General features: G+C 37.4%; 1 protein-coding gene across 1 annotated transcript in view; it reads left to right on the forward strand.

Moving 5' to 3' along the window:
- The window catches only part of PTPRN2 (protein tyrosine phosphatase receptor type N2), a 1,313,563-nt gene that overhangs the window by 1,237,560 nt on the left and 51,040 nt on the right, over positions 1–24,963 (forward strand). Inside the window, exons 16-17 of the mRNA XM_037835719.1 lie at positions 12,638–12,711; positions 20,227–20,304. Coding sequence (XP_037691647.1) covers positions 12,638–12,711; positions 20,227–20,304 — 152 coding nt within the window. The remainder of the gene's footprint in view (positions 1–12,637; positions 12,712–20,226; positions 20,305–24,963) is intronic.

Consider the following 24,963-nt stretch of genomic DNA (forward strand, 5'->3'; position numbering starts at 1 on the left):
TTTTTTTTTTTTAAGGGTTGCAGAGGAAGAGGCAAAAATGATTTTTTAGAAACACAGTCATTCTTTTTAGGCTATTGCTCTGGGGATAGAGATCAGCTAAAAATGTTGTCTATAAATTGTAGTAGGACACACACCTTCCATGAGCTATTCAGTGCCCTCTAGTGCTAAGAACAGAGGCAGGCTGGTTTCTCAGGTTATACGCTACATTGACTTTCTACGCTATCTGACCTCTCACAGTTCAGATTTTATATGCTCTTACTCTTTTTCTTGACACTAGACTAATAAATTCTTAAGATATCTGGCCTCATATAGCATCGTTATCTATGTTTCTCATCATTCACTTTCCCATGTTATTTACAGAATCTTACAGGGTTGAGAGGGATCTCCAATGGTGTTTAAAGAGCCTGAACTTTAAAGAGGCCCACCCTCTTCTGGACACATTCTCGTTAGAATAGTCATGATCCACCAGAAGGACAGGGAACAATAGGTGTGTTTCTTCCTTGGGCTGGGCATGCGTAATTATATAGTACAGGTTAACATTCACTGTTTGATAGGTACATCACAGAGCTGGCTCATGCTGAGCTTGCAATGACATAAATCCAGGGTCTTTCCTGTAAGGATGGCTGTTAAGCCAAGGATCACCCAGCCCCCTGCTCATCCCTACACAGTGGAATTTGTTTGTTTTAACAGAAGTCTTGAACTTTGCATTCACCTTTAGTAAACTGTGTCTGGTTGGTTTTGGCCTGTTATTCTGATCTGTCAAGAAGATTTTGATTCCTGATTCAACAGATTACCTCCCCCTCTCAGCTTTTTTGCCATCTGCACATTTTGAAAACATGTTTTTCGAGTCTTCAAGTCATTGATAAAAACATATCAACAGAATAAATACAGGGCACTGCCATACAGAGTCCTCCCTTCCCCCTGCACAAATCCATTAATTCTGGGTTCAACAAGCTAAGACTTTGCCTGTCAGCCTTGCTGTGTAGCCCGTATGTTTCCTGGGCTGTCCGTGAGGCCCTAACAATTTTAGAAGATGTTCATCAAGAGTTTCCATATTAGGCACAGTACTGAATGCTTTATACACAGTATTTCATTTAAATCCTTGTAACAAGCCTATGAGATTCGCATTATTATTTCCATTTTGCGAATAAAAGAACCAAAGCTTAAAGGAGGTTAAGTAACTCGCCTAAAATTAGAAATTCCCAGAGTTATGATTGAAACCCAAGCAATATGACCTTATTGCCCTGCCTTGTTAACCCTTACAGAATACTGCCCAGCAGTGGAAAGACTTGCTAAAATCCACACACACTACTTCTGAGACATTCCTGTGATCCACCAGTCTAGGAGCCCTTTCAGAGAATAAATTTAGCATGATTTTTTTTTCCTTAAACTTTTGATTACAAAAGTTTTTAAAACACTTGAAAATTTGAAATAATAATATAATGTTCACCTATATACCCACCACATAGATTCACCAACTGCCATTTGATATTGTGTGATATTGTATTATATGTGTGTCTGCTTTATTTATTTATTGGTTGAACTATTTCAAAATAAGTTTCAGACATCATTACATTTGAATACTTTAGCTTGCCTCTTCTAAAATCCTACATAACTACAATCCCATTATTGTAACTAAGATAAACTGATAATAATTCCCTAATATCATCTAACATCTAGTCCCAATTCAGATGTTCCCAATTATTCCCATTGTTTCCTTTCCAGCATCTTTTTTAAACAGGATACGATCAAGGTACATAATTGCATTCTGGTTGTAATGTCTCTTTAATCTTTTCTATTTAAAAAAAAAGTCCTCTATGTTTTCTTCCTGACATGACTTGTTCCTAAGCTAATATGGACTTCAACCTTTCTGATGCTTTTCTTGTGAGATTGGTGCCCCTTTTTGGTATTTATTCTTGGTTATATACCCCCTTCCATCTTTTGTACACCTCTTCTTAATTTAAAAAATTTTTATTGTAGTTTTATATATATATAATAAAATTTGCTATTTTAGCCATTTTAAGTGTATAATTCAGTGGCATTAATTGCATTTATAATGTTGTGCTATAGTCACCACTGGCCATTACCAAAGCTTTTTCATTACCCCAAACAGAAACTCTGTACCCATTAAGCAAATGGGTACAGAGGACTCCCCAGTCCTTCTCTCCCTGATAACCTCTATTCTACTTCCTGTTTCTACAAATTTGCTTATTCTTATAAGAATCATCATGCAATATTTGTCATTTGGTGCTTGGCTCCTTTTACTTAGCGTAATGTTTTCAAGGTTCATCTATTTTGTACCATGGATCATAACTTCATCCCTTTTTATGACTGAATAATATTCTATTGTATGCATATACCACATTTTGTTTCTTCATTCATCTGTTGATAGACATTTGGATTGTTTTCACCTTTGCACTACGTGAATTATACTGCTGTGAACATTGGTATGCAGATACCTATTTGAGTTCTTCTTTTCAATTCTTTTGAGTATACACCTGGGAGTGAAATTGTCAGGTCATATGGTAATTCTATGTTTAATTTTTTAAGGAACCACAAAATTATTTTCCACCATGACTACATTCCCACTAGCAATACATGAGGGTTGTAATTTCTCCACATCCTTGCTGATGCTTGTTAATTCCTATTTTTCTTGTTGTTGTTGTTGTTTTTAAAATAATAGCCATCCTGGAGAGTGTGAAGTCCTTTTAAATTTTGAATCACATTGGTTTCTTTGGATGTCTGTTTCTCCTCTTCTTACAAGCGATTACTTATAATTGTATTATCAGAACTTTGATTTTTAGGGTCTCCCTTCTCTCTTTGTATCTCTCCCTTCTAGAGTCTCCAGAACTAAATTCTTATCATGTGACTATATTTAAATGCTCAGCATTCTCTTTCTTGTCAGTTAAAAACTTAAAGATGATTTTGCTACTTTTCTCCCAAGGTTACCATCACTTTACCAATTTTTTACTTACTACAATTCAATTCAGAGTTGTAGCAGTACTAGTTTTTTGCTTAAGCTTCCAGTTGATGAAGTTTTTTAGAAAATAAATCAGAATTAATTTATTTCCTTTTCCTTTCCCCTGCTTTCTCTTCTTTTTCTCATTCTTCTTTCTACCATTTCTAATTGTCCACTTCATTTCAGTTTTCCTGTACAGGAGTTATACTTTTTAGCAAAATGAGACTTCCAAAGATACCCACTTAATTGTTGTCTTCCATCAGCATGATAACATGCCATGGTGGTGTCATCTGATTAGGAGAGTCTCATCCATATGACCATGTGGTCTGTAATAGGTGACAGAAATCTGGGATCTTAGAGTCAATGTTTGCTATTTGTAAGAGACCCTGAGTTAGGACCGATTATACTTTGTTATTTTGCTGAATGTGGTAGTCAGAATAATGGTCTACTCCCAAAGATGTCCACTTCCTAATCCCTGGTACCTGTGAATATATTAAATTTTACATGGCAAAGGGGAGTCAGAACTGCAGAAGGAATTAATGTTGCTAATCAACTGACCTTAAGTTAGAGATGATTATCTGGATAGGCCCAATATAATCATAAGGACCCTTCAAAGTAGAAGAGAGAGGCAGAAGAAAAGGTCAAGGTGACACATTGTAAGAAAAATTCAACCTGCTGTTGCTGTCTTTGAAGATGGAGGAAGAAGCTATAAGCCAAAGAATCTGGGTGGCGTCTAGAAGCTGGAAAGTTCACTCTAGAATCTCCAGAAAGGAATGTAGCCCTGCAGATACATTGCTTTTAGCCTTCTAGAACCCATTTCATATTTCTGAACTATGGAAATGTTAGATAATACATTTGTGTTTTAAGCCACAAATTTGTGGCAATGTATATGTGGTGATGTAGGAAACTACTTTACTGAGGATGACCAATGCCTGCTGAAAGATGGTGGCCAGGTACTCATCATTCTGAATGAGCTTTGTGGTCCACTTGGAATCTGCTTCTTGATGTAGCTTCTGTGTTCCCAACACATGATAATTTCTGAAATTACTATCAGAAATTTTTTTGTTTCTATACAGAAAGCAGCACTGGAAAGAAGGTCAACTGTTGATGCTTATGATGAAGATAAACAATGAAGCAGTCTAACAAAGTTACTTCTTACCCCAGAAAATAGCCTTATCGTTCATGTAGACCTGTATTTATAGAGCTTCCTAAGGATCTAAAGGCATCATCTTATTTTTTCAATTATACTTTTTGCATTTGAAAGGAGTAGGAGGAATTATATGATGAAGTAGTAGCTGAGAGTTTAGAGATTAAGGAAGCTTCTAGACCATGCCCTTTGGAATGTAAAAGGTATGCTGCACTTCCTCAACCATGTGCCTTCTCTCTAGCTCCCTTATCTTGATTCAAATACTACCACCATGCTTCTTTCTCAACTTTGTGGATTTCCGTACATCATCCAACTCCTAGACCTAGAGTGCTATATCCCTACCACTTCACATTTACTTTTTGTCTTTTCAATAAGATCACCCTTTCCATTGCTGTATTCTAGTATGAACCCAAGCCCATAAAGGCCCAATGATACCGAGATTGTATTTTCATCTTGTATTAAAATGCCTAGGTTACTCTTGATTATACCTCACACACTGTGCTTTGGTCGTACGTACATATGAAACCAGAGATACTGTTCCTGACTCTTTTTTCCTAGTGCTTTATCTCAAGAATTTTGGTGTATCTTTTCTACCATTGATCCTCTTCTTTGTGTAAATCATTTGTTCTTACGGTTTATTTGGGCATTACTCCACACTAGTTTAAATCTCTATTAAGCTAATTGGCAGGTGTCCTGCCAAATTTTCTTCCTTTATTTTCCCAGAAGCATCCTAATTGGCAGAAGCCTGGGGTGGGGGGCTAGGGGAAGTAATAATATTGTTCTCAGATACTATTCCAAAGAGTCACCCAGTGTACTGTCCATACCCTTGGGTCCCCTTCAAATGTCATGACCTTCTGTTGGAAGATGACACCACATCTCCAACCTCTATACCTAAAACAGTCTTCAGTTTCTTCAGTCAGCAAAGATAGCATCCAGGACTTTTCTGGTGATAGCATGTGTTCTCAATAAGATACAAAAATTTTATCTATTTTTTGAATGTGTGCATGAGTTGCCTATTCACTTAGAGTATAAGCTCCTTGGAGATAGATACATTTCTTATCTTTATTACATTATATTATATTATATTATATTATATTATATTATATTATTTCATGCATTTCTTTATATAAGCCACAATGCATAATACAGTTCCTTGCACAGAGTAGATTCATAACAAAGGTTTATTGATTGATTGCCTCTCAGTAGAATTATGCAGATGGCATGGTTTTGCTTGGGTGACATCTATGCTCTTATTATGCAAAATTGTTCTTATGAGGGTGCAACAAAATTACTGAAAGCAAACATTACCATACTACTCTCCATTCATCATTTTGCCTTCTACATTTGAAGATGACAATCTTGATATTACCTATATGCACTGACATGACTATAAGATTAATACCCCAATAGTTGCTTTTTCCAAGTAGTACATGCCCATTAGTCGCCTTAGATGCCATTTGCAGCTCTTGGCAGTGCTAACTTTCCTCTCCTAGTCATCATGATGCCTTTGTTTATAAGGCACCTTTTGTTTTATGCCCCACATTTATTTGCTGATTTTCTTGTGGAATCCTGATTTTTGTAGCTGGTTACACATTTAGATTATTTAGGTTAATCCCTTCATTTAAGAGATGAGGAAACTAAAACCTAAATGAAATTAAATAAATTGATAGAGAGCAAACAAGTACGTAATGAGAAAGCAAGGCCAGAACCAAAGTAATCTGACTCCGTGTATCTCCATGACATGCTAACAGCTCCTGCTGGGCTTTGCCTGGCCACAGCAATCTGAAAACACTTGGAGTTGGTTTCTTCCTTCCACTCTGCTCAGTGCATGTGCCATGCCATGAGCATTCTTTTTCTATATAGATACACAATGTTGAGATTAGTGTGTGGCTAATGTTACCTAGAGGGTTGTAATCCTGCTATGCTCTAGGCCTTTAGAATGTACGTATGCCATCATTCACCTACCAAGCAAGTTGGCAATCCTATCTTGGAATTGCTCTTCAAGAGATAAGGAGGACATGCTCTTGAAACCATTTAAGACTAGATACAAGACCAAGGCTCATGACCACAAATTTTAGGCACCATAACTACTCTATCAGACCTGCATTTAATGTGTTTGGTGCTGGGAGATGAAACATGGGCTTCTTTGCTTGATTTCTTATGGGAAGGTAGCAGGATTCCAACTGGTGGAAGGAACCAGTTCATTTTTTATTGCCCGTGACTATCTTTGGATATAGGTGGGTTTTCTTAATATATGATCTTAGCCTGTTCTGGTTTGCCTAAATGCAACATTATGTTATGATCCAAGGAAGCCCTGAACAGAAATCTGTTACTTATCTTTTCAAATGTTTGAGGTTAGTTATAGTTTAAGCTAAGAGTTTCCAGAAGGCTTAAGATCAGAATATCTTCCTGCTTGCTGACTTACCAATGAAAGGAAGTTATGGAAAGAAGTATGCACTATCATTCTTTCTAATAAGGACTCACCTTTTTAGAGTTGGGTTTTATCATCACAGTTCCATGATTTGCAGAGAAACACAAAACCTGTTAAACTTCTGATAGTCATGGAATGAACATGATGCAATAATTTATTGCTTTGCCTGAACTATGACAACTCAAATAAATAAAGCCGTTACATGTGTAATTGGCTGGAATCATTAGACCAGCATTAACAGCTGGTATACTGATTGCTGTGGACAATTTCAGGCTTTGCATTTGCAGTATGTTAAACCATCAATGGACTACATGAAATTGGGGGAGGAACTTGTTGTGACTCATGTCGTTTTCTATCTACCAATCAAGGAGAAGATACTCCTGGTACTGTAACCCAGCCATCTGTTGAGCACATCACAGTGTATCAGTACCCCATTAAAGACTCAGATTCTTGACGTTCTAAAACTATTATATGACTCGTTCTACATTTAGCAACATCATCACAGTAAAAAAAAGAAAAAAAAAGTCATCCAGCCAGTTTAAATGATTTAATATAAATCTTAACAGAAAATTGAGACAGCTGGGGAGACCCAAGAAAACATTTGGCAGACCACTTGTATGAAGAAATTCCGTTGTCCACCAATGTAAACTAGTGAACTTCTACAGATGCCCTAATTCACATTACAAATCAGCAACATCCAGGAACTCATCTACTAGTGATATGAAGATTATTGAGCCATATATATCTGTTTACTTACACAATATGAATAACGTAACTGGGAAGCATAAGAAAATACTCTCCTTAGCAGTACATGTTGTGAGATGATATTATAGGCAAAGAAAGCCTCCATGTGCTTCCTTAGATGTGTTCACGTGGAATGTGAAAAAGATCTAGATTTTGGCAAATTTAGAATGATTTATGATTAAGCTGCAGTGTCCTCCAAAGTACGGTAGTTTGGCTATCTTTGCCCTAGTGATAACCAAAAAGAAATTCTGGGGCTTGTTTCTTTTGTTGACATTTAGGAAAATCATTTTATATTTACTGACAACACAATGTAACGTAAATAAGTTTTGCCAATGCAACTGAATTTTACTCAGTGAAGTATGTGTCCATCTATAATCTTGAACTTGTTCCTGAACTCCTTGCTGTATGCCAGGCATTAGAGTGAGTACTTTAAATATGTCATTTATCTCAACAACTCTATGAGTTAGATATTAGTATCCTAAATTTTGGATGAGAAACCTGACACTTAAAAATACTGAGTAATTTACCCACATACCACCTGACTAGCAAGTGACAGAGCTGGGATTCAAACCCTGTGCTCTTAACTGCTTACCATACGACCTTCATCAAGTGAATCATTTGATCACTCTAAGTTTCTCTAACTCTAAAATGGGAAAATAGTACACATTCTATCTACGTCACAGAGTTTGAGGAAGAATATTTCTATATGTGAAACTACTTTTTGAAAATATAGAATATTAGAGAAATTTGAAATATTCTTAAACAAGGCACTACTGCATGATAAATGCTTTAGAAGTTCAGAAAAGGAAATGCACAATGGGTTAATACAGCAAGTTTCTTCTTGATATGTGTTTTTCTCCTTTCCTCCCTGATAAAATTTATGGATCATGGATTCTATTGGGGGGAAGTAACTCAAAAAGTTTTAGGGTCAGATACAGAAAGGAAGAAAGCTACTTGAATTTCAATGTCTTCCTGATTTCTAAGAGTTCTCAGACTAAGTTTTTAAGAACACTCCTGCAAGAATTAGTAACTGAAATGTTAAGTGCCTAGATTATGATAGATTCTTGCCCAGAGGTTCAGGTCATTGAATTTTATCTGCTCCCAAGAGAGGTCAGTGTGTGTGTTTTCTCTGGGCATAGCAAGGAGCAAAATGCAATAATTCAAGCATTGGCAAGAGAGATGATTATAGGCTCATGAGCCCCACCCACATGCTTTTTGACCTTGAGTGAATGGCTTAAACCTACCATGCCACTCTGTCTTCCCTTTGTCCTATTGAGGATAAAGAAAACTGTTTTTTCTCCTCTAAAACAAATACCCTACAATGGGTTGGCTTAAACAATGGGAATTTATTGGCTCACAGTTTTGAGGTTAGAAGAAATAAAAAATTGGGGCATCAGCAAGGCAATGCTTTCTCCCCAAAGACTGAGGCCTTTGGGGCTGGCTGCCCGTGATCCTTGGTCCTTGACTTTTCCATCACTTGGCAATGCACATGGCATCATCTTCTCCTTTCTCTTCCGGGTTCCGTTGACTTCCAGCTGCTGGCTGTTCTCCATGGCCTCTCTTTCTGTGTCCAATTTCCTTTGCTTATAAGGACTTCAGATATATTGGACTAAAGCCCACTGTCATTCAGTTTGGGCACTACCTAATAATATCTTCAAAGGTCCTATTTGCAGAAGGATTCATGCCCACAGGACCAGGGGTTGGGACCTGAACCTGCCTTTTGTGGGAGACATGATTCAATCCCCAACAGCACCAATACTAAACCTTGTATTTCAAGAGAAAATGTCTTTTAGGATACTCAGAATTTTTTAGTGTCATAATATTGGCTCTCTTAACTTCCTTTTTAAAAGGAAAAATGAATGGCAAAGGAGTTAAGAGATTTGTCCAGCAAAATGAAATACCCACTAGGCAAGTGATCTCACTCCCTGGGACATGAATTTACCTTCCATTGTATTCTAGCCAGCATCACTCCAACCATTCCAAATATTTCCAGTTATTGCAAATTGAGGTTCAAAACGGTCCAGTATTAAAAAACAATGTAACTTCACTGATGATTTTAAAATCAGCCTATTACCGCAAAATCACACCTCTGATGGGAAGGTCGATGAACTCTAAAACTTTTTAAATCCTTGTCCTAGACTCAATCCCATCTTTAAAGAGTGGCCTAAGAGGAAATGAATGCAGCTAAACAAAATACTTCTCAAAGAGAGATGCTTTAGAAATTCTATGGAGTTGCGTCACCATCGCGTGAGATTCAACAGCACAAGCTTAGACTCAGGTTCACAAAACAGTTTGTCCCCAACTACCATTCAGAATACCGGCCTTTTACATTGCATTTTTTATTTTACTGAGATTCCCAGAGCGAGATAGCATTTTCTTAATTTTTCCATTAGAAAATTCAGCTGACACTTATTTACTAAACCCCGGTGAAAGCACAAGCCGCCTTCTCTTTGCTGTTTATTGCTCACAGAGCTCGGCGGTGCCCCACATCCCCTTTGTGATGAGGCAAATCACACAGCCTGCTTTCCAGAGCCTGGGCTTTCTCTAAGTGCCTATTCAGCTCTACAAGGAGGGATGGTTTGTGTCCAGGCCGCATTTAGCACATTTAAAGTGTGCAACTCCTGAAGCCAGGAAATTGGGGGCTGTAATTCTTCTTGCGGATCCCCTGGCTCCCTTCTCTTTTGCTAGTGACCCTGTTCTTTGTGAAGGTTTCTCAGACAATTAGGGGCAGTCCCCGGTTGCCGCTATCACAAGTGCCTACAGTTGCCTGGGCTGAAAATATTTATAATGAGGCAGGGCTCTTGTGAGACCCTCTGGAAGCAGCTACAAGTCTTGCTCTTTTATTCCAGAATTCTATGTGGGTTGAAACAATAGGCCCTGTGGCATCCCTTTAGAAAGGGTGCCTACTTCCGAGTGAAGTGTATGGCTCGTGCTTTGATGTGTCCGTGTGGCCTCACCCTGTGAAATCGGGCTCCTTGAACATAACATTTGTGGCAGTGTTTCTAGGGGGTTAGGATGTCAAAGTCGACCAATTTTTGTTGTAAATTTTATTTAAGTGTCCTGCCACTGACAACTTTTCATTCCTTCAAGAATAAGTTTGCAGGAACCCAAAGCCGTTGAGTCCATGGAATTTTTGTATCATTATTCATACTTGAACTAAAAGCTGGTGGAATGATTTGGCAGCTCCAATCAATAAATACTTGCAGAACATTTCCACATTGTACATATATGTATGTGTGTGTAATGTGTATATATGTAAATATTTCATCTAATATATAAACTCTTTTCTCTGTCTCTAGATGTTTTTTCTCTATTGAAAAAGACAACATTAGTATTTTAATAAGAATGGTGTCCAATCTAATCTTAATTAAATTCAGATTCACTGATCTCTAATAGTGGTTGCTTTCCAAATTCAGTTATAAGATTCACTAAGTTTCCCAAGCCTTAGCATGTGTTATAAAAATCTCTGGGAGAAATGAAAGAAACCCAAACAAAAGCAAAGTCTTCTCTGCTTCTACTGAATTGTTTTTCACAATTGCGAGCTGTTTCCTTCTGGTAGCCAGACCAGTATATAAGAAGTTCAGCTACATGGTTGAAATGGCAGAAAGCTGGACCGGATGTAAAAAGTTCACCACCACCAACCCCAGGTTATATTTTCTTGGAAGAAAATAAAACGTGTTATATGTACCACCAAAAAGACATTAATTGGAGCAAGAGATTACAGAGCTGAGTGTGTTATATCACTTTCAGTTTTCAACTGGCACCTTGCAGAGGAAGGATAAAGGTGACTACACACTCCAAGTTAGAGGGAAAAGGAAGGACCATTATGGATTTTCCCTCCGTTGTGAATCTTACCAAACCGGACGTTACCAAAGGAGACATAGCCAATGTCCCTGCCTGGCTCCTTCTTTTTTATTTGATTTGATTTGATTTGGGTTTTTGTTGTTTTGTTTTGTTTTTTTGGAGGTTGTTTTCTCTCTTTTGCCTAGGGGCTTCTTCTTGGATGGCCTTGATCTCTATGTGTTCTTTGTCTCTCTTGCTAACAAAGATTAGATCTGCCCCCCAGGCTCACCCCAAAACCAGGTGCACACAGCATGTTTGTGTGGCTAAAACCAGTCTGCTGGCTCCCAGCTGTGCTCCATTTCTCACCAGCTACCAAGCCCTGGGTTTGTTTGTTGTTGCTGTTTTTCTTTTTTTTTTTCTTATTGTAGAATATGACATGTACATAGAAGTGATAACTTGCCAAATGCAATTTAACAAGTAGTTAGAGAGCATATTTCAAAGAATGTTATGGGTTACAGTTCCACAGTTTCAGCCATTTCTTTATTGTGAAATACAACATATATGCAAAAAGGCACTCTCTTTCACAGTATAATTTAGCAAGTAGTTAAAAAGGAAATTTCCAAAAATGTTATGAGTTACAGCACCACAGTTTCAGTTATTTCCTTTTTGTGAAATATAACATATATACAAAAAGGTGACAACTCTCAAGCTACAATTCAACAAGTAGCCATAGAACAAATTTCAAAGGATGCTATGTAGTATAGCATCCTGGCTCCTTCTTGAGCTACCACTGAGGGTCACGTTTTAAAAGTTCCTGAAAAACAAGGGAAGAGGTATACCACAGTGAGCAGGGCGGTGATTATTTCAGGACCAAAATTAAGAATAATTCATGTATCAAGTATATTAAGCTTTGACAAATATGAAATGTTATTAATCCCACTGATGTATCTGGTTTCAACATGAATCCAATTATTTTGCTTGTTTGAGGCACATTTGCATGCCAGTAATTCTCCACTTGTGCATTTCTCCTGTATTCCCTCTTTATCTGCTTTTTCTTTTTCTCTTGCTCTCCTTTCAAAATAAAATTCCTGTACTTTCAGGATTTAACCATTTATAGACTACAAAGCTTTTTATTTTTATTGGCAGCCTAGAGCTTAACATTCATGTTTATATTTATTTACTATTATGTTAACAAATATGTCCCTTATTTGATGACAAACACTATCTTAAATATTGCAGAAGAATGCTTAATGTTGGCATTTGAAATTTAAATAAGAAAAACATCAGCCTATCTCAATTCTACCAAGCGAGAACTTAGTATTAGCTCCATACACACCTGGTTTTTACACCCCCTAGGCTAAAGAGTTATAATTGGAAAACAGAAAGGAAAAATGGCAATAAAAAGAAAATTTAGAAGGTTTTAAGGAGCATCACAAAGAGGAGAGCACTGGAATGGCATTTTATAGCCTGGGAAGGGCATTTAAAAGCCATCGTTAATGCAACATACCATAGTCTCTAAGCAGATGAAGGGCTGGGTGGAAATGTAACAGTCTGTTCTTGGGGTTACTTGCAGATGATCACTCCAGAATACTGCTGAAATTGGAAAATAGCCACAGCAACTCGGACTATATCAACGCAAGCCCCATTGTAAGTATATAAACTGACTCCAGAGTCAACTCTTGTTTTTGTTCCTCCGGTAGCATGAAGGTAGCCAAGTCACGTGAGAAGTTTTTAAATGGAAAGAGCATATGCTGTGTTCCATTTAGCGATCCGGTAACTCGCCCCAGCCAGGAACAAGCAGGGGCTGTCTTTCCGTTCCTCAGCCTTAGTCTGCAGCCATTCCTGTGTGGTTCTCTCTCACCCGCAGGAGCTGTTTGACTAAGCAGGGAGGAAAGGCCGAAAGTGTACTGACTTGGAGAGTTCAGCAATGGTGACTTGGTAATTTACTGACAAGAATTAGGAAAAGTCCTTAATTAGTTGTGTTCCCCTTTTCTAGAGCCACTTACTTTTCTATTAATTCAGGGGAGACAGAAAAAACTAAACCCAAACCTGCTCCTTTTTTAAACGATCGATGACACTAAGGCCAATTCAAAATTGTAGGTTAGTTTTCCTTTATGTTTTTCCAGTGGGTGGAATCTTTTTTTTTTTTTTTTTTTTAAGAAAAAGAGAGTGCTTTGTGACTGTGCCCTCACTCAGGGAACTGACACTTTAAAGGACTGGAGAGATTTGATGTCTTTTCTATTTCTGGAGAAATTGGTGTCACAGCGTCTTATAGATCACTTGGTGTAGTACCCCTGTGAATAGCAGGTGTTCGGGTTTTCCAGAGAATTCCTCACCAGCCCATGTGGACCTCATCCTGTCAGCCTTCCTCTTCTTCTTGGTACCACTTGAACATTTTTCCTCCGTCATAAACCTTGGGGGAGAAGATAGGGCTAAAAAGGGGCAAGTCTGCAGTTGCCGGAAGGGTGAACAGAGAAGAGAAATGAAACTTAGTAGTTAGAGGGAGGTTAAAATTCAGAATTAAGTGATGACTCAAACTGGTTTTGTAAAATCTAATTAGAATGATTGTAGAGGGGAAGCAAGTGAAATGAAACTGTCCAAAGAAGAAATTTTTTGGAAAGCTTGGTTGATGGCATTTTAAATCAATGGCAGAGAAAAGGTAAAGATTTAATATGGGCTTATGAGGAATTTTGGTTTCAATATGTACTTCTTTAAACTGTTTTTGTTTTGCCTCTTTTTTAATTTGGTTTTCTGAGAAGCATCAAGGCATCTCCCTAAAATTTCAAATATACATTCAGACAAATATAATCCCTTTAAGATACGGCACCGTTCCAATTAGTTGAAAGGAGGGAGATCACCGGTTAACTACTAAATGAAAGAAAGTGGGCCATCTCCTGATTCATAAAATGCACATATACAGTGTATTAACATTCCTTTTTTAATCCTTCAGTAGTGAGCTTTAGATCAGAACATTTACCCATCTGATTACAAGCAGTAGCTATTTATGGCAGACCATTTTTATAGTTGTTGATCCTGTTTATTTCAGTGTATCTATTGTTGATAGCTTATTATTAAGACTCTTAGGTGCCATGGGTCAAACTATATTTCCTGAAGCATCACAATCCCATCCAATGAAAGCAGCATGTACTATATTTGGCTTTGAAATCAGTGAATTAAAAGTGAAGTGTTGATCTGTTACCCTTACTCTATACCCTCCTGAGCCTAGAATTTTATTTCTTTCTTTATTTTTAAGAAGGAGCAATTTCTTTACTTCCAGCAGATGTTGGCTTTAAAGATTTGTCTGTGTTTCACATGTTCTTGTTTGGAGCCATTTGTCTTTCTTAATAAATCTGATGTGATGTGTTTAGTATTTTTCTATCAAATTCTAATTCAAAATATCAAACCAAAGCCTCCTTTGTTTGCTAATCTCTCCTTTTCTGTATATGACATACTTTTGGATGAAGTTAGATTTTGTAAGGGCCTGGATTTGGTCTTTATGAGATGAGCATGACTGATGGTCACCTCAAAACTGCCTGAAGAAAAAAGAAAAACTAGGGTCTTTCCTGTTGTGGTTCCTTCTTGCTGGAATGAACCATATGATAAGTAGAATGAAAAAATGAAGCAATTATTCTCAAGTCTAAAAGAAGGGAGTTCAGTGTTGTGGCCTGCCCAGCTACCCCCCATCTCATGGGCATCCAACTCTCAGATGTCTGAGCTATTTCACGCTAAAGCCAGGTTTCAGTGTGAACAACAGTGCATGGTGCAGACACTGTATCATCCTTGGAAACCCCCTGGCAGCTTTCACACTCACACACACGGACGCTAGAGGGTGTGTGTGCATGTGTCGTATGTGAATTCTTGTACTTCCACACAATTCCCATTTTCTCTTTTATTAGTAGGAATTCCGAATGACCTCCCCAGGCCTTATAGGGCCAGGATATGGGTCAGAAGGTGATGCCAGGAGAGAGAGGTAATTTTATGGTCCCATTTTATGTTTTCCCCTGATTTCACACCACAATTCTTTTCTCAAATTCTAGTAAGAATGAACTAGAAGAAGTCTATGGTACCTCTTCTTTCTGAAATTACTGAAAGCACAGTGATAACCTTACTAGCAGCAGTTGAATGAAAAGCTTGCAATTATAGCACAAGAAGACCCTGGCTGTGCAGAATGAAACTATGATAATTACATCTGTCATATTTGTACTCGGTCCTCATTAAATTTCAGGGAAATCATCCAGTAGTAAATAATGTGCAATCTTTGCTTTTAAATCAGAGGTCATGAAAGTAAATGGGAATTCAGTTTTCCCTCATAGGGTGTCTGAGAGAAAAACCCATCAGCTACATTTAAAAACTCAGCTTGGTTATTATTGAAGACACCAGGCTGAGAAATGCCATTAACATGGCAGTTTGCTCAAACACAGCATCCAAGTTTTATTACCAGGAACAATTCTGAAATTCCAGATGACATTGAAAATAAAACTTACTTCTTCATTCTGCTGTTTATTATGGGAGGAAAGACTTGTTTAAGGTTTAAGTTTTAATTCAGAATGCATTTAAACTAATTTAAGTTGGGACAAATTTACTTTTGAGAAAAGGTTGATAGATAATATGTCCTGATTATTGTAAGCAATCAGCCAAATATGGGAGTTGCCAAGTCTTTGGTTCTCAGAAAATATTTACCACCAAACACCCATGTGTGTATAATTATTGTTTATATTCAATATTTTACTAAAACAAATATCAACCGAGAAGAATAAAATATGAAAATAATTCAGTTTCATAAGTCAGTCTCTCCCGTGAATTACCAAAGCTATAATTTCCCAAAAATCTCTATATTAAAAATTTTTATCTGGAAAAGTGACTGAAAAACTCAGGCCTAATATTTCCTTGCTTTTAAGAGAACATTCTGTTTGCTTTTAAGAAAACATTCTGAAATGTGGTTTAATATTAGAAAATTAGAAAAAGCAGATGTAAGGGTGGGCATTTAGAAATTCAGAAATACAAAATGCATGTTCACTCTGTGTAAGATTTTAGAATATAATGGTGACACTCCTTGCTACCCCATCCCCCACAATGTTTGGCCCAGATCTTACCTAAGACTTAGTGTGAGTCACAGCTAACAGCGCCCAGTGGTTTCTTTGGGATCAGAATCTGGCTGTCATTTCACCACCACCACCAGCAGCCAGCTCCTCAATCAGTAGGTTTTCTTGAGACGTTCACAAGTTTAGAATATCTATCATCTGGTCGTGATATGCTGAATACTTACTTTTTAAATCAGTTTTGTTTGGAATATTGGGGAAATCATAGCTACGTTTTTTATGCAGATTAGTTTCTAAAGATAAAGCCAATCACCCATGCTTATTTGAAAACTGCCATTCTATGGGCTTAAGGCAAATCACTAGATTTTTTTTTTTTAATGATTTATAAAAAATAGAAATAAACCTTACTTGTAACCTATTCCATTTAGTGTCTTCATAAGAATGAGTCTACCACATGGATAACAGATTTAACAGAAACAAATGTTTTTCCTTTTTCCAAAAAGAAAAAAAAAAGTCATAGTAAAAGCAAAATTTTACCAGTTTGTGATACTTGGTTGTTTTTGATACTTTGTTCATGATGCCCTTTGATCCTCATTTTACATGAAATCACAAGGCAATGACTAACATTTGATTTTCTGTGATACTGACTTCTCTGCCAGGGCAGTGTTACTGCAAAAAATACCCATTGTGGGAGAAAATGTTTACTCTTTCGCCCCACTTTACATCTGCAAATGCCCCTGCCATGTAATGCTTCCAGAAAACATGTAAACTTTGTGCTTCTAGAAGCAGAGACCTTTAATCTTACCCAGTTCACAAAGGAGACTAGAGCTTGTTCTAACAGGCCTCAGTTTACCCAATAGCATGGTTTTTAAATCCATATAAATTTACAGCTATTTGCTGATGATTTCAGCATGCCAAAAGCTAGGATACGTACACATACACACATATATGTATATATGAATCGGCACATGTATATGTGTGCAAACTTCCAGAGCTAATAGGGCACTAGAGATCATATCGTATTATCCAGCCTCCCCTACTCCCACCATAATCACCACCATTTCACAAATACTGAAACAGAAGCCCAGGGAGATTAGATGACTTTTTCCATGGACATGTGGTTTGTGTATGTGAACATAACATTCAAATAAAAAGTATACTACAAAGAAATGGAAAAGAATGAGAGAGAAGGTGGGGAAGATTAGCATGTGGGTCAGAGGAAGTAAGAACAGACAGCTGTGTGTTACTACACGAGGGCAGAAAGATGAAAACACCCATGTGCTATGCTGTGGTTGTCAATCAAATGCTTTTATTGGGAAAAAAAACAGTGTTAGTATAAACTTACTTGATTTCCTCTAAATACACGTATCCTTAAATTTAATAAAACTTCTGTTCATTAAAATATTAGTTTTCCTTTTATTCAGTTAAATTCTGCATAAGACCCCCGTAAGGATTTCTTTTTGCTTTCTATTCACTACAAGCAAAAAGTGCTTCTGCCCATAATTACTTTCTGTTCAAAAGAATGTGCCTGGAATGAGATAGTCCTAATTGTCTTTTGAGTTATTGTTAAACTGATGACACATCTCACCACTCTCTGCTCATTATGGTTTTCACCACATTTCAAACAACACCGATGTGACAGCCATTGAGCAGTAGTGAAATGCCAGGAGGGGCAAGCCCTGAGTTCCTGGAGCTGAGAGCGTGAAAATATTTCTGTATTACCCTCCCCACAACATCAAGGGCTTTCTTTGCTTCTTTCTGGCTTGGGCACTTAACAGGTGACAGGTTTAAGTAATTTTAAAAACCACAACAATGAAGACCTTTCACAAAAGTTGCCTTATTACCCTCCTGAAACCCTGTCCAGATTTTTACTTTTAATCATTTATTTTTCATTTTCAAAGCAACTAAATGTGCCAGTTTAAACATATTAACAATTTTTCAATGTGCTGATCTCTAAATTGCTTTGGGGGAAAAAAAAACACATTTGGAAAGAAGGTGGGGTTTTAATTTTTATGCATAACTATTTTCAGGAAGAGACAAGGGTCTCAGTAAATAGCTGTTACCCCCAACAAGTGCATGTTTTAAAAAACCAAAACTCCTTATTTCTGCTAAGCATTTTTCTACTGAAACATTTTAATTGGGGCTTTCAGTGAAAGTAACATAATTTTACCTGTATTGTGTGTGTTGTGGTGAGTTTCAAAACGAGGTCCAGTTTTAATTACGAATCACTAAATTAGATGCACGAAAAGCTTTTTTTCCTGCTTTTTCCTCTCAGCTAGCATCATATTGTTGTTCTGTTAGAATAACTTACATCTGTTCTTTTATGCTCTTTCCCTCTTTTATATTGTACATAATTATAAGGTGCATTTGGTTCATTCTTTTATGCTGACAACCATCATCAATGAAAGTGTTGAGAGGCTGTGCACAGATTCACTGGATTACTATTAAAGAAAAAAATGACTCACATTGGTTCTTCCTCAAACATAAATGCAAAGCAGTGTTTGAAGGTGACACTGGTATTTACATCTGAAATCCTTCATGTGTTAGTTTAGAATTATACATAGGTGAAACTTTCTCATTTTTCACTTCTTGAGAAATATATTCTTAATGATTATCTTTAAATAGAGTGTTTTAAATTTTTAAGCAAATTTTGATATCAAAGGAATAAATTCTAGTTCTAACCATGAAAAAAGTAATAAAGGACTGTATCAGTCTAATAAGTAAGTGGTTGCTTTACAAGAAGGCATTATTGGCTATCTTCTGGAACTTGTTTCTGGGGTCCGTTTTGGGATGTCTGGGAAGGAGCTGATCAGTCATTTTGGAATTATTGTGATGAGGAAATCTTGGCTGACATATATAAAGTCCAGTGTTGTTCTGTTCTCTTCAGGATGATCAAGGCTTGGGATTTAGGGAAAAGAACTGTACCCATCCATCTGACCACCCTCAGCCTTGTGATTTAATCCTATTTGCTTCTAAGGCTTTTTTTTTTTTTTTTCCCTTGGAGTCTTCTCTTTTTCTTCTGCTTAGTCTTGTAATTAAATATTTAATTGAAGTCTTGTAAGCCAAACTTCCCCTGTTGAGGCTAGGAGGATGCATTTGGACAAATCAACTAGCCAGAAAAACCACAACTGCATTCTTTTCTGTTTGTTTGTTTTTAGTCCCTGTTTGGCAGGGTAGAAATAGAATAGGAAATTAGCTACTCGAACGCTGGGACCTCATCTTGGACGAAGTGCTCGTCACACTGTGGGCTGAGTCCAGCTCCAAAGGCGGGGGATGGGGATGACTCAGGTTGCATAAACAAAAACAAGCTCCCATGTAAGCCGCATTAACTCTTTCAGGGCAGCAGGACGCCCGTTGTTAATTAATTCTTCCAGGACACTGAAGAGTTTATTCACGGTGCATGGATGAATGGTGCCCTTACTCTCTGGTAAGAGCTTAAGTTTAACCTCGCCCCTGCCCAGAGCCAGTGGTTGTAACAAATGGGCTCATTATTCTGAAACACCGTGTATAGCCTGTGGTGGAAATGGAGGTCATTTACACTGGTAACACTGGCTGAATTGCTATGCAATCATTTGCATGCTTTTAAATGTTTCCTGTGTTGGTAGGGCTAGAAAGCCCAGGATTTGAGACTTTGGTCGTGCTCTGCCCTCCTTCCTTTTATTTCCACTACCCTGCCTTAGGACCTGGACCACCAAGCGCACGTGGTCTTGCCTGTTAAGAGAATTAATTTATTGGCATCTGGTTTATTTGGGCTAAGGATTTCATTTCTGTTGATGTTGCTTTTATAACCTCAATTTTAGGTGTAAGGAAAGTATTTCTGATGTGATATCCTCAGAATCATATACTCAGATAGAGCACAGAATTACCAGTGCATATTTGATCAAGGAAGGGTAACAAGGAAGAAGCAACCTGGAAGTGTTTCTTATTTCTGCAGAAGTTGTTAATACATAATTTGGAGCAGAATATGCCTTCTTCATTTCTTCCTTAGCCTATGTCTGCCTTTCTTTTGCCCTCCCTTCCTTCCCTCCCTCCCTCCCTTCCTTCCTTTCCCTCTTTTTTTTTTTTTTTTTTTTTTTTACTAATTTTTACACTGTTCTTTGTTACTGTAATCTTTTCTCTGCAGCTGGATCACGACCCTAGGAATCCTGCATATATTGCAACCCAAGGACCTCTTCCAGCCACGGTGGCTGACTTCTGGCAGGTGAATCTCTTAATTTTTTTTTTCTGAAAATAAGGTCTTAACAAATTGGTCATGAATAATGCCTTGGATTCTATTTGATGTTCAGATGTTCACCAAATACTGACTTCAGAATTTATTAGTCCTTTAATATTTTTTATTAATTAGTTTTTTTTCCCATCTTGAATGTGTCGAGGACATAAAAATTCCCTCTAAGAAATTTAATGTTTTAAAGATCCCTATTTTTTTAGCCGGTTCAATTTTGTTTCACAAAATACAAATAAATGAAATTAAATGTTTAAATTTTATAATCTATTTTAAATGTGCCTCATCTATATTCTGTTTTAATCTCATGAAGGTAAGAAATAGTAATTGAATTATAGTTTAGCTTCTTAGTGGATTCTCTGTAATGTACTTTAAATGCTATACTGATCTCTTTTCATTCAGCATAATCCTGGGTCACCAAAACTAAGGTTCAGAAACTGGGAACTGATGTTAGCATTAGCTAATAAAAGCAAAATCTGGGGGGAAAATGTATTTCTGTTTCCATTTCCCTCACTTTTTCCTCCCCAATCAGCAACCACATTGCAAGGTCAAATAAGAATGATTTTGGAAAGTGGTACCAGGGATTATCTACACAATATACATCCATTAATCTCACAACAATAATAAACGTCTGTGAGATGTCAGGTGTACCAAGTGTCCCCAGACCCTGGAAAAGATAAAGACTGTCCTCAAAGAGAGTCTAGTTAAGGACAAAGTTATGAAAAAAGAACTTCCATTCAGTATAGTAATAACCATGTGAATGAAGTACCTTTTATATCCAATAGTATAAGTAATCAAGCTATAAAATCATGTTAATTTATAAATATTGAGCCATTTTGTGTCACTAGTGATAATATTTTCTAATTAAGTAGTTCATGAGAGTCAAAGATAAATTAATTGGCTCAAGGTCAATAAAATCACTTATATTCCAGATTTTTTATATTCCTTGTAGCCTCACATTCCCTTCCTCAACTTTCCCATCAACTGTCTCAACACTTTCCATCTAAAGGAAGGAATGTAGTCCTTTCAGTACCCTTGAGAATACTCTCTAGAGGGGTTTTTGGGGAAAGTCAGGAAAGGGATCCAGGATTTATTGAAGGCCTGCTAAATGCCCTTTGCTTAATAAGCATATTAATAACAATGGAGGCAGGTATTGTTATCCTCATTTTATGGACAAGGCATGTGACTATCCAAGAGATTACACAGCTACCCAAACTATCAAGTTATGAAACCAAGATTTAAAACCTATCTTTATATTCCATCCTTATTCTGTTTACCTATGTCTTAATACAATTGAAAAAAATTTAAATCAAACGAAATCCTTGTGTTATGTTGTTCAAAATTGCAATTATGATAACAAGCCATTAAACTTCGGCATGAGAATGGTTTTGAGTACACCTAGTCCAGCTACCTTTGGGATATTTGAGTTTGCTACATCTACCATGAGACCATCAAGACACTGAATTGTGGGAAGATGGCACAGTCGGAGCCTCCAGGAATCAGTCCCTCCACCAGAACAACCATTAAACAGGTAGGAACTGTCAAATCAACTATTTTGGAACTCCAGCGTCCAGTAGAACACTATACAGCATCCAGGGATGAGCAGGAGGAAGAGGCTGGTAAATTATGGTAAATATCAGTAAAGCACTCTCTCTGCGGGGTGGTTGCCATTGCCCAGCCCCCTTCTCATGGCAGGCAGCAGTGGAGTCCAGCCCCTAGCATAGCCTGCTGGTGCCAGAGAGAGTCATAAAATTCCATTTCCTCAAGATCTAGGGGTGGTGGGTGGTGGTGGTGTGAAGGCCAATTGCTGACCAAGGATTTGATTGGTTACTACAGATCACTGGGTGCTCAGGAATCAGAGGGAGGACATTATTCCAACCTATCCTGGAAAAAGGCAGCCAATGAGACCTAAAGATGGTATACACTTCTTCAGAGTAGGGGAGGACAGTTGAAGGGAAACATTTCCAGGGCAGGGGCTGAGTTAAGAAAGCACAGATTCGAGGAGCCTTGGAAGAGGGTCCTGGGGCCCGTCCTGGTCCCTTCCTCCTTCCCTCCCCAGGGCAGTTTGGAGCCAGCGCTCCCTTTGAGATCCCTGGCCTTGTTTCCCCAGGGAGAGAATGACTTGGGAAATGCCTTTCCAGTGCCCCCTCCCAGAATTTGCCCTCCAGCCAAAAGCTGCTTGAGACAAGGAAAGCAATGTCAAACAACTGAGATGGACAGCAGGGGGCAATGGCTTACCTGCTTTAAGACATGCAGTGGAACACCCAGAAGAGGGAGAATATATGTTTCTGGAGAAGTACAGGGATCATTCAAACTCCTATAAACAGGGACCTCCGAAAGCTACCAGTAGTCACAAGCCTAGGACAAGACACAGGCTCAGAAAAGACAGGGAGGACACTGCACATCACATTCTCCTTGGGCTGACCTTCCTGATAGGAGGGCTGAACTCTGACAGAGAACACCAGCCATGGCAAAACCGATTTGCAAAGACAGTGAAAGGTGTATTTGGCTTAGGTTTTCTGACACTCATGTCATATCACCATCTAGTTACAAACTCAAGAAACAGGAAAAAATCCCAGAGTTAACATTTCAAAATATTAAAATGTATGGTGTGCAAAAAAAGATTGCGAGACAAAGAAACAGGAAATGATGGCTTATCTAAAGAAGAGAATAAAAATCCAGAAAAGAGCAAAGAATAAGACCAGATTGCAGACATAGTAGTCAAAGACTTTAAAAAATGATCTTTAATATGTTCAAGTTCATGAAGGAAATACACAGAACTAAAGGATATCAGGAAAACAATGAATGAACAATATGAGAATCTCCATAAAGACGTAGAAATTTTCAAAAGGAACCAAACTGAACTACTGGAGTTGAAAACCACAATAACCAAATAAAAAATTCCTAGGAGGGTTTCAACAGCAGATTGGAACCAGCAGAAGAAAGAATCAGTGAACTCAAATGTAAGACAATTGAAATGAGTCAGGCTGAGGAGCAGGAGGGAAAAAAAATTAGAAAAAGCGAAATTAGCCTAAAAGAGACCTTCGGGGCACCATCAAGCCTATCAATATATGCATTATGGGTATCCCAGAAGGAGAAAGAAAACTTCCCACATTTAGCAAAAGACATGAATATGCACTTCCTAGAAGTTCAGCAAATTCCAAACAGAATAAACTTGAAGAAAAATATTCCTCATCACATGTTGATCAAACTGTTGAAGGAAAATGACAAGGAAAGTTCTGAAAGCTGCAAGAGAAAAGCAACATGTTGTGTACAAGAGAGTACTTATTAGATGAAGTGCTGATTTCTCATCAGAAGCCATGGAGACAAGAAGATAGTGAGTTGAAGTGCTGAATTAAAAAAAAAAAAAAATGCCAAACAAGAATTTTATATCCAGCAACACTTTCTTTCAAAAATGAGGAAGAGATCAAGACATTCCCAGAAAAACAAAAGTTGAGGGAATTTATCACCATAGGCCTACCCTACAAGCAGAGCTTAAAGGGAGTTTTTCTGACTGAGAGGGAAGGACACTAGACAGTGTTTCAAAGTGTCATAAAGAAATAAAGACCTGTGGTAGAAGGAAAACATTTGGGTTATTATAAATGCCAATACTGTGGTATTGTATTTTTTGGTATGACTTCACTTTTTGCTTCCTATAAGTGCTAAAATGCAAATGCATAAAAAGCAAAAATAAATGTATCATATTGAGCATACAATGTACAAAGATATAATTGGTAACAAGTACAAAAATAGGTGGAGGAACTGAAGGGTATAGGTAAAGTTTATGTGTATGCTACTGAAGTCAAGTTGATATCAAACCAAAAATGATTATTATCTATTTAGAATATTAATTTTAACCCCATGGTAACCGGAAGGAAAATATATGAAACACATATCCAGATAGAAATGGGAAGGCATTCAATATGGCACAACACAAAAAATCAAATAGATATACAAGTAAACATTAATGGAAGATTTGAGAGACAAAAAAGGTGTAAGAAATATAAAGACCAAATAGCAAAATGGCAGAAGTAAACCCTGCATTATCAGTAGTGATTTTAAATGTAAAAGGATTGAACTCTCCAGTCAAAAGGCAGAAATTGGCAGAATGGATAAAAAAGCATGACCCAACTATATGCTGTCTGCAAGAGACTTACCTTAAATTCAAAGACATAAATAGGTTGAAAGTGAAAGGATGGAAAAAAATATATCATGCTATTAGTAACCAACAGAGAGCTGAGTTAGCTATATTAATATCAGATAAAATGGACTTTAACTCAAAAACTATTACAAAGGACAAAGACAGCCATAAATATTTATAAAGGAGTCAATTCAACAAGAGAATGTAACAATTATAAATATATTGCACCTTACATCAGAGTTCCAAAATTTATGAAGCAAATACTAACAAATTTGAAGGGAGAAGTTGATGCTTCTGTATTAATAGTAGGAGACTTTTATACACCTAGACTAAAGATTAATAAGGAAATACAAGGCTTGACCAATGTTCTAAACCAACTAGACCTAATAGACATATAGAAGACTTTACTTAACAATGACAGAATATACATTCTTCTCAAGTGCACATGGATCAGGATAACCCATATGTTAGGTCACAAAACAAGTCTCAGTAAATTA

This window comes from Choloepus didactylus, chromosome 5 (genome assembly GCF_015220235.1).
Source record: "Choloepus didactylus isolate mChoDid1 chromosome 5, mChoDid1.pri, whole genome shotgun sequence".
Taxonomy (NCBI): Eukaryota; Metazoa; Chordata; class Mammalia; order Pilosa; family Megalonychidae; genus Choloepus; species Choloepus didactylus.